At 45.1% G+C, this 19,513-nt stretch overlaps 1 protein-coding gene across 11 annotated transcripts in view; it reads left to right on the forward strand.

Annotated features, from left to right (window-relative positions):
• Positions 1-565: 565 nt before the first annotated feature.
• The window catches only part of CFLAR (CASP8 and FADD like apoptosis regulator), a 37,566-nt gene continuing 18,618 nt past the window's right edge, over positions 566-19,513 (forward strand). For 4 of the 11 annotated variants that reach the window (XR_014795824.1, XR_014795825.1, XR_014795826.1 and 1 more), the window contains exons 1-5: positions 1,073-3,015; positions 13,365-13,742; positions 15,986-16,091; positions 17,070-17,205; positions 18,109-18,200. Coding sequence is in view for 4 of the 11 variants with exons in the window: in XM_084893212.1 (XP_084749338.1) it covers positions 2,870-3,015; positions 13,365-13,742; positions 15,986-16,091; positions 17,070-17,205; positions 18,109-18,200 (858 nt within the window). In the remaining 7 variants the exon portion in view is untranslated. The other 7 variants (XR_014795822.1, XR_014795823.1, XM_084893213.1 and 4 more) reach the window with 3 other exon arrangements.

Genomic DNA, 19,513 nt, shown 5'->3' on the forward strand with positions numbered 1-19,513 from the left:
AGGCAGCTGATCAATGACTCTCTCTCTCATTGATGTTTCTAACTCTGTATCTCTCTCCCTTCCTCTCTGTATAAAAATCAATAAAATATATTTAAAAAAAAAAAAAAAAAAACAACCTCAAAAAAAGAGATCATGTGCTTTCTTGGGATGGTAACTATAAGGTTCTTCCTCCTCCCAACTGGTGGGCAGAGTTATGACATTACTGGCATCTGTCAGAGAGACATCCCCAAGACATTGAGCCACCAATTAGCGCGTATCCTGGAGCCCACGCCTTCCTGTTCTGCCCTGGGTCCAACCCTCTCCTGTTCCTCCCCTTAAAAGGACTCCCAGACCAGCCAGTGTTGCTGATCCTCCACTTCCCGGCGGCAGCCCGCTGCCGCCTGGGTCCATCCTCCTCCCCAACTCCTTCAATTCTAATTTCTCTACCTCCGTAATGAGTCCCTCTCATTACCGGGGAATAAACTTTACTTTAAAATATCTTGGTGGTCAGTTTCCTGCGCCTCAACCCTTACAGTAACCCTTTAGAATGTGGGCTCTGAAAGGGGGCCTGTCCAAGGTGTGTTAACCTAAATCCGTGGTTGGCAAACGGCGGCTCGCAAGCCATACGCGGCTCTTTGGCCCCTGGAGGGTGGCTCTTCCACAAAACACCACGGCCTGGGCGCGTCTATGTTGAAGAAGTGGCGTTAGGAGAAACTTAAGTTTAAAACATTGGGCTCTCCAAAGAAATGTCAATCGTTGTGCTGTGGATACTGATGAGTTTGCCCACCACTGCCCTAAAGGCGCAGAGACAATGCGCAGGGCTTGCCGGAGGGGTCTTCTGCAATCCCCCCGGCCAAAGGACACGGGGCCCAGACTCAGGCAGGCCAGCGCTTGCAAAGGTTAAACGAGAGAAGGAAGCCCAGCCTCTTGCCGGGCGTTGCCAAACTGCCACGTCCTCTTCCACTCTGCTGCGTGTCTCGCATCGGGGAAGCGAAGCCTGAAAGGTCGCGGCGGTGGAAAGCCCCGTGGACCGCACGGTACGTGGCTGCCCCCCTCCATCCCTCCATCCCTCCATCCCTCCATCCCTCCAGCCCAGGTGGCAGGTGGCGCGTCAGCCCGGGCGCGCTCCCCGGACAGCGCGCGGACCCGGGGATTCCCGGCCGAGGGCAGGAGGGGGTGGGCCTTCTGGCAGGTGACTCTCTCCTGTCCATTCTTTCTCTCCGGTTTGCCTGATGGGCACTGGCCTGGGCGGAGCCCCCCGCCCCCGCCCTCCTCCCCTGCGCCCACCCCCTCACCCCTTCTCCCTCCCCCTTTCTCCCCGACTCCCAACCGCTCGCCCGGCTCTCCCCGCACCCCGGATTGCCTGGAGGGCTGCCCGAGGCTGCGGGCATCCCGGATGCGGTCGGTCCGGAGCGCGGGATCCGAGGGACCCACGGAATCCACGGGACCCGGTCACCCGCGGCCGGCGGAGGCGAGCACAGCCGCCAGCTTGGGTGGCAGGGCGCCAGCGTCCTGTAGACATAAGATCGCTTTGAGCGTGGTCAATGCCCAGGATGCACTGTTCAGACTGGACCGTTTTCCTTTCGAAAAGCTGTTGCGAAAGGCTTTCTTTTTTTCCCCTTTTTTTCTTTTGCTTTCCTGCGGCCGGGGGAGCGCGCGGCGTGGCTCGTGGCCCGGGAGGTGGCTCATGGCCCGGAGGTAGCTCGGTTTGGGGAAGTTCAGAGAGATACTCTGGGTGCGAAGCCTTTGGAAAAAACACAAACTTGCTTGCAATAGGTTTTTGCATGAAGGTATCTGAAAGGCCTGTTCTTTTAGTCTTTCACCATGGGCCGGGTAGGACAAAGGGCATTGAATTGCAGACTGAGGTTCTGGTTCCAGGAACACAGTGTACTCCAGGGACCGAAAGTAACCTCAAGGACGTGGAGGCTCCAGCCAGCATTTTTATTTAACTTTGAAACTTGTTTACCCAGTGAGACAAGCGCGGTGCCTCCGGTGATAACAAACCCAGTCCAACCGGTCTGTGGGTAAGGAGATTTCAGCTAAGAGAAACCACGAGGCTGTATTTTACCTCTCGTGGTAAAAAAAAAAAAAAAAAAAAAAAAAAAAAAAGAGTCTCCAAAAAAAAGTCTATTGTGGAGGAGGATTAAAAAAGACTTAGCTCAACTGCACAAACAAAACCAAAAGGCTTTTGCTTGCCCTCCAGAAGTTTTCACGTTCGCGAACACTTGTTTTACTGGCAGCTTCTCGGTGGGATGCCCTGATTAAAATGGGTTTTTCTAAGACTTCACTGCTTTATATTATGCTAGAAAAGACATTTGGGTTTTCATTTGTGTAGAGGATATTTTTATTGATTTCAGAGAGGAAGGGAGAGGGAGAGATAGAAACATCAGTGATGAGAGAAGATCATTGACCGGCTGCCCCCTGCATGCCCCTCACTGGGGATCCATCCCGCAACCCGGGCATGTGCCCTTGCCCGGAATCCAACCCGGGACCCTACAGTCCGCAGGCTGAAGCTCGGTCCACAGAGCCAAACCAGGGCTGACATTTGGGTTTTTAATTCTTCCTCTTCTCCCCCTCCTCCTGTCCTTCCTCTTCCTCATTCTTTCCCCCTTCCTCTTTCTCCTCCTCCTCCTCCTCCCCCTCCTCCCCCTCCCCCCCTTCTCCTCCTCTTTAATTATTGTAATTTATCGCTAGCAGGAGGCCTTCTGGAATCTGAAACTAAAGTGTGTTTTCATCTTCGACTGTGGGGCTCCCTCTGCGGCGGGCGCCCACTCGTGTCCCACTCGCGGGTGGTTTCCCGGGTCTCTCGGGTGGGCGCGCCCTCAGGGCTGCCCGGGGTTAGCTCGGGGCTGGGCCCCAGCAGGTTTCCGAAGCCCGGCCCCAGGCCTCTATGACGCTCGCCCTCACCATTTCCTCGTGCTCTCGTGTTCTCGGGACAAAGACCGCCTGCATTTCCCGGAGCCGGTGCGGGTGCAGCCAGGGGTGGTGCCTGTCCTGCGGAAGGCCTGCAGAGCAGCTGGCCTGCGGCCGCCCGGAGTGAGTAACCCGAGCATCTGCCGCCCTCTCTCCCGCCGGCACCTCCTGTACAGCTGGCGTCCCCTGGACTCGGGACGGTCGGGGCACTGTCCCCCGATCGGATCCAGGCAGGGAAAAGGGCTGTCTCTCTCGCCTTCAGCCCGGCGGCCCTTCCGGAGCCTCCTCCAGACTCCTGCAGCACTCCTCCTGGTCTCCTGTCGCTTCTCACATCTCCGGAATGGCTTCCGTCTGGCTCTTTCTTCCTTCCAGGGTCCCAGAGGCTGGTTACACTTGTGTCTGAGGCCTGACATGCCTCCTCTCCTTTGAACTCACTGTAACCCTGCCCATATGTGTGGAGCTTCCCTGGGACGGGCAGAGCTCTGGGTGCTGGGGACACCGAGAGATGGATTTGAACTTGGCGCCTTCCCCCAAGCAGCTGCCAGAGTGGTCGGAGGAGGCCCAGCCAAGTTCCCTCCACAGAGAACTCCATGTCAAGCAGCTAGGCAAGGGCCACCGACAGCCTGGAGTACAAAGGAGGAAGCCGGGCGGTGGCGACTGAGCTGTCTGTCCACTGGGACTTAACAGGGGTCCTTGCTTTCCTGACTCTAATCAGGGAGGGACGAATACTATCAATATGGAAATTCCTGTTTCTGCTTTATATTCAGCTCCTGACACTCCTCTGGAAAGACTTCACAGCCCACCTGGGGTCGGGGGGGGTCGGGGTGCGGGATCATCTCCTCTGTGCTTGCATCAATCCAGGGGCTCTTTTTGCACTTTACACAGGATTGCAGTGTATTGTCATAGTTCCTTTAAAAAAAAAAAAACTTTCCAGTCAAGTTATATTAGAATTATGTAGGTTAAAAATACTTGTAGAGAAAGCCTCCGGAGTCCGTTACCTAAGACAGTGTTTTTCAACCTTTTTTGGGCAAAGGCACACTTGTTTCATGAAAAAAATCACGAGGCACACCACCATTAGAAAATGTTAAAAAATTTAACTCTGTGCCTACATTGACTATATATAAAGTAATTCTCTTGAATAGAAATCAAATAAACACAAAGAAAGTATTTTATAATTACTTTATTATGAAACATTAAGTAAACAAAATAGTGAAAAATTATAAAATTCTTGTCTTGTCTGCACCTACGGCACACCAGGCAACACTAGTGTGCCGCGGAACAGCGGTTGAAAAACGCTGACCTAAGATAACCAAAGTGTACAGTTTAGTGCTGTTGTTGTTTTTTTTTTTTTAGACATTTAGGCACTCAAATACAACCTTGTAAGTGTTTTTAAATATGTGTATGTATTTTCTTATTTTGTATGATGCTGTTTCTCCAACTGCATTTCAGAACCGCTGGTGTGTTTTTTTTTTTTTGTTTTTTTTTCTCCTTCTTTTAGCTAGTATGTAGTTTAACACTGGAGTTTCTTCTTTCAATTAATATGTAGTTTAACTCTGGAGTCTCTAATGACCACTTTTCTTCTTTTTGAGAAGGTGTGTACCCACAATTAACATTTCATTAATCTGCTTGGTCAGAAGCTGGAATGTGTTTTTGTTTTGTTTTTTTCCCTCCTCAACTATGGGTTTAGAGAAATAATTTTTTCTTTGACTTCTTGTGCATACAAGTGAATGAACAGACATATGTATTCATATATGTAATAGGCATAGCCTTGAATCTTTTCTTTCCAGATAAAACTGCTTCCTTCCCTCACCCCCACTTTGTACCGTGTGTACCATGTACTTTGTACCATGTTTCTCTGGTGTGGTTTTCACTTTTAGCCACTTTGTCTTTTCAACCGTTTAATTTTTTGTGCAGAACAGACAAAAAGCTTCTTCGTTGTTTTCCTCTTATTCTAGATACTGGGCTGTCATGTTTAGCATTTCCCTACTTATGAAAGAACTACGCCCCTCCAATTTGATACCACATTTACATGCATATTCAAGATGGTGTATGTCTTCTGCAGTGAACTCTTCATTTGGGGCCTGTGGGCTGCCTTGAGTGCCTGCCCCCTCATAGCAACTGGTCAATTTGGATATTAGGGTTTTATTAAATAGGTTGAGTAAGCCATTACACCTGGCCTTATTTGTGGAGTTATGTAATGATGATCAGTCAGGACAAGGCTGAGGAGAATAAGCTTGGCAGGCCTAATGAAGATGAATAAGGAATTAATCTATCCTCAAGGATCTTACCACAGATGACAGGTGCCCAAACTAGAATAAAACAAATGCCAGGCAAGAGTAAAAACGATGGAACAGGAGATGACCCGATTTTGGGGCCAAGACAAGCTTACGGAACAGATACCTGGAAAGATGGGAGAGACTTTCAATAGGCAGGGACTGAAAAAAAGGGAAGGAGCTTTCCAATTGGAAGCAAATACTTGAGCGAAGATGTTGGGACAGGAGAACACTGCCCAGGGAATATTGAGATTTTTATATGTCTTGATTTAGATGGTGGGTTGGACAGAGGCGGAAGATCCTGTTAGGTGTTTGGGCTCTGTATGAGAAGTTTGCCTTGGCAAAAGTTTAACTTTGGGTAAGAAGGAGGGGGGCCACTATGTTAAGCAGATTTAGCCTTCTTGTCCCTAGTGACTCTGCTTATGTTTCTGTATTCCATTAGATCATTCATGATTTCTTTTTGATCTAGATCCTTTCTCATTCCGTGGTTCTTTCATTCCCTTGTTTTATGTAGCCTGCATGCTACTGCTATGAACCAGGGAAGTTATGGGAAGTAAGGAGATGCTGGAATTTGTGGGAGCTCCTCTGGGAGTCATGGGGCTGAGCCTCACCAAATAACTTTCTAAAAATATACCTTTTAATTTTATATTATTTTATATTTGAGGTCACCTATTGTTTGTGGGCAATTTGCAATGATTGAAATGCACTGCTTGTGAAGCCAAATAATTTTTAATGTGTGTCTTTAGCCACTGATGCAAATTAATAGTCAGTGACACACCAAATTGGAATGTGTTTATGAGTCAGCCTAACTACGCGGTCTTTTAGACTATGTTTGGTAAGTATCCTTGGCATTTCAAGAATTCCAGAAATCATGATTAATTACATATCTCATTTTATATTATTTACTTTTCAGAATTATTTTTATTGATTTTGAGAGAGAAGAAGGGAGAGGGAGAGATAGAAACATTGATCTGCTGCCTCCTGCATGCCCCCTACTGGGGATGGAGCCTGAAACTCAGGCATATGCCCTGACCAGGAATGGAACAGGTGGCCTCTTGGTGCATGGGACAACACACAACTGAGCCACACCGGCTGGGCCACATCTCATTTTAAATATTTGCAGGAGGGTGGGGGAGGTACAGAATGGCATTTTATAGTTGCAGGAGGAAAGGGGGGTTTATTGTTTCTGTGCATGAATGGAGAAGGAAAGTGGGTTCTGTTACGTTCAGAGTGAATGCACAGAGCTCCTGTTACTTGCTTTGGAGTCAAGTAATCCCTTCTTAATCCTTCCAGAAACTGCTGTGTGACTCCTTCTGGGACTTGCTCATCTCAGTGGGGACTCCCAGGCAGCTACCTGAAAGCAGCAGGTTTGCATGCTGCTTTCTGCAGCTGGCAGGCAGGCAGGCTTCTCTGCATTACCACCTGGCTTCGTGGTGCTGCTGGGGAACTGTTTCCTTTTCTCCTGCGGCTCGGTGGGTATGACCGTGCTTTCATGCTGTGCCCTGACCTTGCTTCAGGGAGAGAAGCAGTATGAAGAATGGAATCTTATGTATGTCCTTGGATAGGTTAAAGTAGGATGGGAACCAGTCGTGCAGGCTGCTGTGCTACTGATTACAGAGAACATTATGTGCCTTGGATATCACATGGTTTGGAGGCAAAGTAGACATTCTCTGAGAAAAATTGGTCACCTATTAGAGCTGATGCTGGATGCCAGGGAGTTCTGTAACATGGTAGAGGTGTGACCAAGTCTGTGTGGGCTCTTTCCAGGAAAGCTTTGCACAGTAGCAGGTGATTCAGTGGGCCCTACGAGCCAAGAAGGGTTTCGCTAGGCAGGTAAATGGGAGAGGTAATCCAGGCAAAGGCACACAGTATACATAAAAAAGAAAGAACTTGTTTGGTCAAAGCCGAATGTGCAGGGTGGGTGTTCATGAGCGGTGAGGGCAGGACCTGGACCACAAGAGGCCTTGAATGCAAAGAAAATTGGAACCTGCCATGGGAGAGGAGGAACCCTTAGGAAGGTTTGAATTAGGAAATTGACTTGGTTGAAGCATGAACTTCAGGGAGTTCATTCTGATGGGAGATCGGTTTGGAGAGGGTAAAGCCATAGGCAGGGGGAACAGAAAGGTCAGGGGAACAGTCTGGGAGAGAGATGGATGGGAGGGCACACCCTCATTTAAGAAGCAGGTGCAGAAGGAGGGTGTTGAGAGTTTGAGGTCAGCAAGGGACCCCATAGAATGCAGAGGTGTAAGGTCAGCCAGGGGAGAGGCTTACAAGGAGGGGTTTATCAGCAGACCTCAGAGGTGGCCACTAGGAGGTCCCCAAGGCCTCTACAAGAGCACTGTCACCAGAAATGGACACCAGGGTGAGCAAAGGGAGGCACCACCGCAGACACAACATTTAAGGGGGTGCTTAAAAAGAGAGTAATCAAGATATAGTATTCTGCAATATTTTTGGGGAAAAATTGACATCCATGCAAAAATCCACAATGAATCAAATATCAACATTTAAAACAGCCAGCGTGCCGAAACCGGTTTGGCTCAGTGGTAGAACGTCGGTCTGTGGACTGAAATGTCCCGGGTTTGATTCCTGTCAAGGGCATGTACCTTGGTTGCGGGCACATCCCTGGTAGGGGGTGTGCAAGAGGCAGCTGGTCGATATTTCTCTCTCATCGACATTTCTAGCTCTCTCTCTCTCCCTTTCTCTCTGTAAAAAATCAATAAAAAATATAATAAATAAATAAATAAATAAATAATAAAACAGCCAGCATTAGTATTACTGATTTTTCCTTCAACAACTTGTAGTTTGGCTCCGGCCAGCGTGCCAATGTGCAAAGGATGGGGGTGGGGGTGGGGGGGCGGGAGAGAGAGGATGCAGGTGGAGGCATAGCATAGTGAGGAGTGGATTGAAGTTGCAGTAACTGAGGGATCGAGTGCAGACTCTTCATGCACAAAGGCCCAGCTCCACATGAAAGTAAACTACTGGATTGGTCTGTCTAGGGCAGTGATTGGCAAACTGTGGCTCGAGAGCCACATGCGGCTCTTTGGCCCCTTGATTTTTTAGCAAACAGCTTAGGAGTACCCTAATTAAGTTCATAACAATGTACGTGCCTATATAGTTGAAGTTTTAAACATTTGGCTCTCAAAAGAAATTTCAATCGTTGTACTGTTGATATTTGGCTCTGTTGACTAATGAGCTTGCCGACCACTGGTCTAAGGGATCTGAGGCTCAAGTCTTTTTCTTGTTGCTGTTTTTTTAAGGTGGAAGAGACTTGAACATACGTACATAAGCTGAGGGGAGGAGTCCCTGGAGATAGGGAAAGGTTGACCAAAGAGCTCAGGGGGACAGGAGGGCACAGGGGGAGTGGTTTGCCCTGGGCAAGCCGAGGCACAACAGGTGCCAGCCCCACAGTGGGAATGTGGAAATTCTTGAGAGTTCAACGCTGGTGAATGTCAATCATCTGATGATTACCAAACCCCATGGGTGGAGCAGCGTGGGTGGAGCCATTGTGATGGTGATGCTGTGGGAAAGGAGCTGACCAAGGTCCTGTCAAAACAGTTTCAGAACAGCAATAAGGGCCTGCTGAGGTTGAAAGCCTAAGGGTGTGGTGTGATTTTCACCCCCATCCCTTCATCCAGACTTGCTATTCTGGACATATGCGTGGAGGAGGCTCACCCTTGAGGATGGGATGCTGGGGTGATGAACCATTCTGCTTTTCCCGGGACCGAGGACTTTTCTGGGACAGAACGTTTAGTGATAAAACTGGGAAGTCCTGGCAAATCAGGACCAGCTGGTCACTCAAGGTGTTGCAGAGCTGGTGGTCAGGAGGCAAAATGGCAGGAGAATTATTGAGGGTGCTAGCGGGCGAGAGTTTGTAGTTTATGCTCTCAGTCCAGTTTGGGGAGAAAGGGAAGTGAGGCTATTACTTGGGAGTAATTTGTGATCATACCTTCATTCATTCAACAAATATTCAACAAATGAGTGCCTACTATGAGTTAGGCACTGGAGTCCACCCAGAGGATTTAACTAGAAAGAAGTCAGGAATGCCCTCATAGACTATCCTTCTGTGGTGATGTCAGTTTGTCCTCAGGACCCATTCTCACCTCTTTCCCGAAGGCGGACAACTACAGACTGCATCTCCCCAGCTTCTTTACAAGTAAGATGTGACTTTAGTTCTGCCATTTAGGTGCACTCAGGCAAGATTTACAAACAGCAGTGAGGTAGAGGCCAATAACTGGTTGCTTTTCTCCGTTTCTCTGCTGGCAAGCAAGGTGGTGATGACTTGGGGATCCGGGTGGCAGCGTTTAGGTGTCCAATCACCAGGTGTGGAGTTGGTGGAGACAGGTGTGGTGGCGTTGCGTTGCCCTCTGGTATCTGGGTCACCACAGGTGTTCTTGAGCTCAAGTCTCCCTGTGACGGCCTCCTGATTCCCCACTGGGGCCTCCTGATTCCCCACCGGCTTGGCTGAGACACAGTCTTCCAGGGAGTCCCAGGAATATTTCTCAGGAGCCCAGCCAAAAACCCCTTCCCCCAGCCCTTGCCGCAGTTTTATATACACCCATATTCAATATTTCCATGGAAAATACCTGATTTCTGTTTCTAAAACCTGACACACGTTCTGTTGGCCAGGGTTTTGGAGATTCACTTTGGAAATTTACTGCTGGGTTGTTTAAAAGATCATTGAACCCTCCCACGAATTTCCCTCCAGAAATGAAACTGCAAGTTTCTTCGGTTTTGTTTTTCTTTGTGAAGGTCAGAACAGTTTGTACCAGGGTACAAGGTTTAAAAAGGGCAAGGCATCGTCATTAAATTAAAATTTGACAGTGGAGGCGAGGGGAGAAGAAAAAGGGAATTTTTAAAGAATTCTATATACATATATATGCCAGATATATCTGGCTAGAAAAGGCTTAATGTAGTGGAGTGAAATGAAATGAATCTAATGTTGATGAATCAGGAGGACTGGACATTTAAAAGCAGAAGAATTGGGCTCCCATAGCCTCTGTCCCTCACCCAAGTGAGACAAAGCAAGTGACTTTCTGGAGGAGGTGAGTGGAGCCCTGAGCTGGCAGCTCAGGCAGGGTGGGGCTGCAAGCGATGGGCACCTGGCTTCACAGAACTCTGCAGACCTCATTCCACCTGCTGCCACCCCTCCTCGCCCCTCGCCACGCCTTTGGGGTCATGTTAAGTAAAATTGATCTGTTCTTTTTGAGGATGACTTTGGGATGCCTCTAAGCTTCCGTGTTCTAAAAGCTTATCTACATATGCACCAGGGCAGTTCTGAAAGCATCTTGAATGCTGTGAAATATGTGTACACAAGAGACCGAAGCTAATTTTTCTTTTTAAAAATCTATAAGGTCTCCTTTTGGCTTGCTGCTGTTTTCTAATTTTATTGTACTGTGTTCAGAGAATGTGGCATGAGGTATGTTTATTTTGGTATCTGTATACACCTATTGTCTGGCTTATGCAGCAAAATATTACAAGTTCAGTCATTCCACCTGTATGTAAAAAAACTGTAGTTTTATCCAGTCACATTCCATTCATCCTGTCATGGAAAACAATTCAGTATTTATTATTGCTACATATGTTTTAATATTTTCACTATCCACACACACACATACACACACACACCACACCCTAAACAATACACAGAGTGGGGTAAAAGTAGGTTTACAGTTGTGAGTATTCGAAACATGAGTTTATTCTTACATTGTTATTTATTAATTAACTACTTTTACCCCAACCTGTATGGTATTTTTTTTTTAGCATTTAGTGTTTTATTGTATGCTTTAGCAATTTGCTTTTTGCCTAGGCAAAAATATTTCTTTTGTTTTGCTTTTTCTTTGTGAGATTCATGTAGTAATAGTTTATTTTCAGGGCCATGTGGTACTTCATTGAAGGACTATACCTTTAAAATATAAATATATATATATATTGATCTCAGAGGGGAAGGAATAGGGATAGAGAGATAGAAATATCAATGATGAGAGAGAACCATTGATTTGCTGCTCCTTGCACTCCCCCTGCTGGGGGTCAAGCTCACAACCTGGTACCTTCCCTGAATGGGAGTTGAACCAGCGACCTCTTGGTTCCTGGTCATTGCTCAACCGCTGAGCCCACCAGCTGGGCTGTATGTAAATATTTTATAGGTTAATTTATAAAAACTAATAAAATTGTGACTTTTAGTGACTAAAAAAACAAACTTGACAGGTTTCATGGAAACTAGTGGCTATTAACATGCCTGTGAGTGGAGTATAGATTTAGGCTTTCTGTAACACTTAAGCTTTCAGATTAAAAAAATAGTCTGAGTGCCAGTTACTTTTTACTTTCATTGAGCAATAATTTAGTAAATTTTATTAGTCTCATTATTCTTAAGTGGCCATATGTAAGTGAATTTTGGATGAATGAGCATGGGATTGGCGACCATGCATCAATACTTATTAACAAGTATACATTAGCCGAGACCGGTTTGGCTCAATGGATGGAGCGTTGGCTTGGGGACTGAAAGGTCCCGGGTTCGATTCCGGTCGGGGGCATGTACCTTGGTTGCGGGCATATCCCCAGTAGGGGGTGTGCAAGAGGCAGCTGATCGATGACTCTCTCTCATCGATGTTTCTAACTCTCTATCTCTCTCCCTTCCTCTCTATACAAAATCAATAAAATATATTTTTAAAAAAAAAAAAAAAAAAAAAAAAAAAAAACAAGTATACATTAGATAAAATGTATACTTTTATTAAGAGCTCACCCATTTAGACTGGTAGTGGGAGGCCAGTGTGAAAAGTATGAATGAATGAATGGTCTATTTTAAAATAAAATATTTAAAAATTTTAAGAAATAAAATAAAAAATAAATGTAATTTTATTACTTTCAGACTCTTTAATATTTTCATTGATGGATAGTTCTGGAATTTTAGGAAAATGGTGCTTCCTCTACGAATCTGTTTTTGTTTTTTTTCTTTGGCAGCAAGAACTATATATTTAATGTCCCATATTCCCCTTTTTGCTTTGACTGCCAGGAAGCTCAGGGACAAATGCACAGTCTACTAAAATCTGTTTGGGCCTTTCTGGTCTGCATTGTATTTATCACTCCAACCCACTTTGACACTCTAACCTATTTTTTTTTCTTTGTTTACACATAAAAATTTTTCCTGCTTATGTAATTTTATTTAAGATGCCTCAAATCTTTTGTAGACTGAGATTATATATAAATAAAAATTATTTATAAATAAATAAAATAGATTCAGTGTTCTTTTCACTAAATTTAGCTACGTAAGTATGTACATATACTTGTATGCAAATAGGTAGCAACAGCATGGTGCAGCTGTTATTTACTTGTGTTTGCAGTTATTTACTTGCTATGGTTAGCTTTTAACCTCCAATGATAGAAACAGACTAGGTATTCTCCCAGAACACACACATTTAAAAATATATGTATTTTATTGATTTTTTTTTTACAAAGAGGAAGGCAGAGGGATAGAGAGCTAGAAACATTGATGAGAAACATCGACCAGCTGCCTCCTGCACACTCCCTACCGTGGATGTGCCCGCAACCAAGGTACATGCCCTTGACTGGAATCGAACCTGGGACCTTTCAGTCCTAGGCCAACGCTCTATCCGCTGAGCCAAACTGGTTTCGGCAACACACACATTTTTAAGTGTAAAACATAGCCATGAGACTTTAGAATAGATGGCAGTGAAGATTTTTGCTTACAGGTGGAATGAGGGATTTTAAAGTAGAACAACTGGAAAAAAAAGGATGGGGTGGGAATAGATGCCTCTGTCTCCCATTATTTTTGATCCCCCACAGAGAGCCCCTTTTGTGTAAGCCTTCCTGGGCCAAGGCCACCCACGGAGTTGTTATACCAATTTCTTCTGTCCTTCCAGCTGCTTAGTCATTGGGTTTTTCCTGTATGATTTCACATGTACCACCTTATACATACAAATAATTTCTGGTAAAGCATGTGGGGTGGGTGTTTTGGGGGTAAAATTTGTCTCTTCTTTTATTTCCTTTAAAATATAAGTTATTTTCTTTGTCTTGGTTTTGGATCAGTTTCTTTGTCTTTTGAGAGTTGCTTTTTGTAGACTGAACAATATGAATTTAATCTCCTGGAGACCCAGCAAGAAAAGAAAAGCCCCTATTTTGAATTGTAAGCGTAATTTCCTTTGATAAGAGGATTTAAAAAAAAAAATTCCCCTTTGACCACAGAACACCTCCATTGGAAAGGATTCTGAAAGAAATGAACTCAGTAGCATTTTGGCCTGTTGACTGGACTGGCGTCTTGCCTTGCAAGACACTCTGCAGGATGTCTGCTGAGGACATTCATCAGATTGAAGAGGCACTCGATGAAGATGAGAGGGAGATGCTGCTTTTTCTGTGCCGAGATGTTGCTGCGGACGTGTCAGCCTTTAACGTCAGGGACCTTTTGGACAGTCTAATGGAAAGAGGAAAGCTGAATGACATGGGCTTGGCTGAGCTGCTCTACAGAGTGAGGCGGTTTGACCTGCTCAAGCGCATCTTGAAGATGGACAAAAGGACGGTGGAGGCCTACCTGCTCACGCACCCGCATCTTGTTTCAGACTACAGGTAATCCTGAGGCCGGGAGGGAACGAGGTGGTCTAGACTTCTGAAGGAGAGAAAGAAGGACAGTGACACAAGAGCCTCATTGCTTGCTCTACTCAATGATCCAACTGCTGTATAATGTGACTTCATTCTTTTAAACTCTTTGAGTTTCTAGGTGGTGTTTTCTTTAATTAATTGGGTGGTAGTAGATCATAATGACAATGAAAGTGATAGATGGTATGTATTTGCCCTGTGGATAGAGGGAGAGAAATAGGCCTGACCAAGACCTAGTAATTTTTTTTTAAATTTATTTTTTTGATAGAGGGAGATTGATTAATGATGTCTCACTTACTTACACATTCATTGGTTGATTCTTGTAAGTGTCCTGTCCAGGAATCCAGCCCACATAGTTTAGGAGTATGGGGACAACACTCTAACTCACTGAGCTTCACCCGGGGCCAAGAGCTAGTAATTCTTGCAGCCTCTGTGAGATCTGAAGTGGTCCCTGTTAGCTTATTTTTTAAAAAGTATTTTTATTGATTTTTTTACAGAGAGAAAGAGAGAGGGATTGAGAGTTAGAAACATCGATGAGAGAGAATCATTGATCAGCTGCCTCTTGCACACCCCCTACTGGGGCGGTGCCTGCCACCAAGGTACATGCCTTTGACTGGAATTGAACCTGGGACCTTTCAGTCTGCAGGCCGACGCTCTATCCACTGAGCCAAACCGGTTTCAGCTGTTAGCTTATTTTCTATGATGTCAGACCAGGCAATTTTTTCATACTGAGGAAGGAAATAAGTCATAAATAAGTCATAAAATGATCTCACTCATTTGTTCAATATAATGAACAATATAAACTGATAAACAAAGGTAGAGCCAAAGACACAGGAACAAGTCTATCTGATCATTGTGGAACAGCGGAAACTAATGTGTTGGACTTCCTATGAAGTTTCTGGGAAGTACCTACTTTCAGAGGCCTCTATATGAAAGTTCCAGCCCCAGTATGGAAATTAACATGTTCAGACATGTCAGGCTAGTAAAGACCATATCTCAGCCCCCTTCAGAGAGGACCATCCGCTGGAGTCCCCTTTAGTTCATATAGCCTTTAAGTTGCTCCTTTTGCTCACAAAAAGCTCTCTTGGAGGTTCTGGGGTGCACAGAGCCACTTTTCCAACCAAAATATAATATCAGTAACCTTAAAACTTGCTGGGAACTGCTTAAATTAGCAGTTCCTTTTTTTCCAGACCACCAGCCTTTAGTCATTTTTTAAAATACATTTTTATTGATTTGAGAGAGAGAGAAAGGGAGAGGAAGATAGAAACATCAATAATTTTTTTAAATATGTTTATATTGATTTGAGAGAGAAAAAAAGGGAGAGGGAGATAGAAACATCAATTGGCTGCCTTCTGCATGCCCCCTACAGGGAATCTAGCCCAGAATCCGGGCATGTGCCCCTGACTGGAATTGAACTCGAGATCCTTTAGTCTGCAGGCTGATGCCCTATCCATTGAGCCAAACTGGGCTAGGGCCATTTTTTCATTTGTTGAGTAGCTTTGTGTGTGTGTGTGTTTGGGTTGATATATGCCAGCCTGTTATTTGGAAAGTGCTAGAGCAAAATACGTGAAGACTCTTCCGTACTCAAGATTCTGTGAGGCTAATTGGGAAAACAGCCCTTCAGCCCGATAAAGCATGGTGGTAGCTCTTACTGCAGCAGAGGTGACGGGCTGAGTCAGGAGGGGCTTTCTAGAGCAGGACATCTGTGGTCACAGTTCCCAGGCTCTAGCTAACCTTTACACTTTGAGTTTCAGAGTGGGCCGGGTGTTTGCTTTAGAATCTTGTGACTCAAAGTATGGTCCCCAGATCAGCATCCACATCACCTGGGAGTTTGTTCAACAGAGAAGATCATTTTCAATTCTATTTCTGTCTTCATCTTAGTCATTACTTATTTCTTCATAACTTCTGGGGGAGCTAGGGGATTCTTTAGTGAAGTTTTTATTCTCTGAGTTGTTTTGAGAGTAGTTAGTTGGAAAGAGAGGTACCATCTCCTATTGAAAACTGGGGAAAACATGAATTATCTTTTGGAGTTCCCTTAAGATCTCCTTCTGGGGTGATCTAGGCTTTCTGTCTTATGGGGGGGGGGGGGCGCATTCACATGGGGACAAGAACTAGTCCTTTAACCAATTATTGGCACAGAGGAGGCATAGGTTCTTGGCGGTCTCACTGGGACTGGTATCTGAATTGACTAAAGAAACTTGTCTGTTTCACAGGGTGCTGATGACTGAGATTGGTGAACATTTGGATAAATCTGATATGTCCTCGTTAATTTTTCTCATGAAGGATTATATGGGCCGAGGCAAGACAGCCAAGGATAAGGTATGTTTTCTTTTTCTTGGTTATTCCCAAGAGTCCATCGGAAATTGGAGGATACTCTCTATGATGTGAAGAGAGGAAAGCAAGCATTTAAACAAGGAGGCCCAAGCTGAGGATGAGGGAAGGCAGATAGTGAGAACAGTATGGGTTTTGCTTTTTAAAAAAATATAATTTTATTGATTTCAGAGAAGAAGGGAGAAGGGAGAGGGAGAAAGAATCATTGATTGGATGCCTCCTGCATGCTCCACACTGGGGATCAAGCCCACAACCTAGGCATGTGCCCTTGGCTGGAATCGAACCCAGGACCCTTTGGTCCAAGGCCCACACTCTTCCACTGAGCAAAACTGGCCAGATGTTTGGTTACTCTATTTTAGAATAAAAATAGCACATCAGCAAACAAATGTTAAGCAGAAGGGAAGTGAAACCAAATACCTGAGTAACAAAATGCCCAGACATTTTGTCCCCTCATATCCCCTGAATCAGAGGGAGTTGGAATGGCCAGCACTGATTAAAAATTTTAGGAACTTCAAAAACGGTATCACTGGGGTTTTCCTAGTAAGTAGTTTCCCCAAACTATTCTCTCTTCCTTTTCCAGGAAAGCCCACAGAGTTTTTTACTATATCACCAGCCCGAGTGTTTGAAAGAGAAGCAGCTCTGGAGGATTTTACTGTATTTTTAGGCCTGCTCTCACCATATTCCTTGATGACACAAAAGGGCCATGTGTCCATCCCCAACCTAGGTACAGGTTGGCCACCAAAAGACTTCCCACTACCTCTTTGCTGCATACACCTCAGGAGAGTGATTTGCACCTTGCCTTGGAAAGACTATCACACAGAGAAGTCTAGTTTAGGATCCCTGAAGATCTGAAGGAGCTCCATTTGTCACCTTTTCTTGCTGTTCTAAACCCACAGTCTGAGTTTTGCATTTGGGGCTTAAGAGTCAGCCCTACTGACATTTATTTCTTGTTGGTGTCTCTCTTAGAGCTTCTTGGATCTTGTGATGGAATTGGAGAAGCTAAATCTGGTTGCTCCAGATCAATTGGAATTATTAGAAAAATGTCTGAAGAACATCCACAGAATAGACCTGAAGACAAAAATCCAGAAATACAAGCAGTCTGGTAAGCAGAACGTTGGCCTTTCGGGGGCTTAAGGAAAGTACCCTGTGCAGGATAGGTGTGGTTGGCAAATATTCACTGTTGGGTGGATGGAAAGAACCTGAATGTTCACAGCATCCTGGTAGCCTGTGATTAGAGATCATATCCCTTTATATCTTTCATATCCCAGATATGCTGACTTCATCACCCCATGCCCAAGACCAAAGAGTCTTGGCCTTCTCCAACATGCCACCAAGCAGTTCTTCTTAACATTCCCACCTTCAAGGAAGAGTTTGCACCCCCATTTCTATACCTGGTGGAGGTGCTGTGGACATTCAGGGCTTTTGAGGATATGCCCTGCTGCCTTGCTCCAGTGTTTGGCCTGATCACCATCCAACTCTGGGTGGGATCTCGTCACTGGGGACCCATGGCTGCCCTACATACATTCTGACTTTCACAAAATCTTCTCATGAAGAAAGGGCATCTGTTCTGCTGAAAACCCCTCCCTTGGTAAAGGGGACCAGATTCACACTGGCCTTCTCTGGCATGTCCCCCACCCCATTGTCTTTTAGACTCAACCTCAACTTAACCTGTGACTCTGGGGACTTGTTAGCAGTCTACTGCCCCCAGAGTCACAGCCTGAAGGACATGGCTGAGACCCAGTGATCTACAGAACTCTCCCCCACCCCACCCCACCTCCTACTCCACCCCAAATGACTGATAAAAGGTCAAGTACAAGAGTAGCATTTTTAGTTCCTTCTTAATGATGCTGGTGGAAGAAGAATCATCTTATCTGATATTTTGAATTGAGTAAGGTGGCTGGGGAGCTGAGAGTGGTTTGAAAGATGATGACTGACCTCGGACTGAGCCATTGTTAAAGATTCATTTACTAATAATTGGTAAACCTTAACTCTCTTCTGCTTACAGCTCAAGGAGCAGAAACAAGTTATGTAAATGGCCTCCAGGCATCTCTCCCAAACTTGAGTCTTACGGATCCTTCTCCATATAACAGCGGAAGGGTGAGTCGGGAGCAAATGCCTGGAATAACAGCATGAAAAAGCTTCAGAGATTTCATGAAAAAACAAACATATTCTCACACTATGTACTCCACTTAACGCACAAAAAAATCGTGTTAGAAATGCACATGTGTTGTTTTTTTAAAAACTTACATATATATAAAAACTTATGTACAAAGCCGTCACATGTATATGGAGATAATTTGGAAAATGATACAAAAATAACCACTGTTTTATAATACTTCTTAGTCTTGTATCTGTGTATTTATATTATTTCCAATCTTTTGCTTAGACAAATAATAATTCCAAATAAATAACATTTGTATTTACCTCTCTGGGCATTTGCTTCTTATTGAGATTATTGAGCTTATTGAGCTTATTGAGCTTCTTTTAATGATGTTGGCAAAAGTGTTTATTGAAAGGTTCGGAGTTGAGCCGGGATCGCACAGAACTGATTCAAGGCTCAGTGTAGTAAAAAAGGCATTTATTCAAGGCACCTGGGTGCAGGTGGACTGAGTTCGAAAAAGAAATCAGTGGTGAATGGGGAGGGAGCGGCTTTTTATGGGTGTAGCAGGGGTCTTCAAACTATGGCCCGCGGGCCACATGCAGCCCCCAGGGGAGTCTGATCCTGCCCGCCACGTTTTTTGGGCAATGAGCGCAGCCAAGGTGTTACAGTAGGAATTAGTAGTTCATATAGTCCGGCCCTCCAGCTCTCTGAGGGACCGTGATCTGGCCCCCACTTTAAAAAGTTTGAGGACCCCTGGTGTAGAGCTTGCAGAGGGCTTTAGGCTGACACACTATCAGGACCTTGCCCCCGTCAGAGCTCTAGTTTTACGGCCCTGCCCTTTGTCCTTCTTCCTGAGGGCTGTGCAGGAGTTATGTTCTTCCGCATTTCTGTGAAATAACCACTTAAGGGGAACTTGTTTGTGCAAGGCTTAGGCTTGCAGAGCAAGCTTTCTTTTGTTAGCCCCTGCTGAGGTAGAGCCATGTTTCTTGATTCACCTTTTCCTTTTTTGTTATTGAGAGATGTTATTGATTTGTGAGCATAAATATGTTTTATTCCGAGAAGTCAATCTTAGTATCATCTCATCCTCCTCCCCATATAAAGATATGTGGAATTTGTAGTGAGGACTTCTTAGATCAGAGTGCAATTTCATGGTTAAATGATAAAAACTTTCATAAAAGTATGCAATGAAAGCATTAACTACCCCTGTGATAGAAATAGTTTCATGAAGAACATGAGCTGTAAGAGTTACCACTGAGCAATAGCATGTCAGCGCTGAAAAGGATGTTTAAGGATTATAGTGTCCAGCCCC

Source organism: Pipistrellus hanaki (genome assembly GCF_964339955.1).
Source record: "Pipistrellus hanaki genome assembly, chromosome: 8".
Classification (NCBI taxonomy): domain Eukaryota; kingdom Metazoa; phylum Chordata; class Mammalia; order Chiroptera; family Vespertilionidae; genus Pipistrellus; species Pipistrellus hanaki.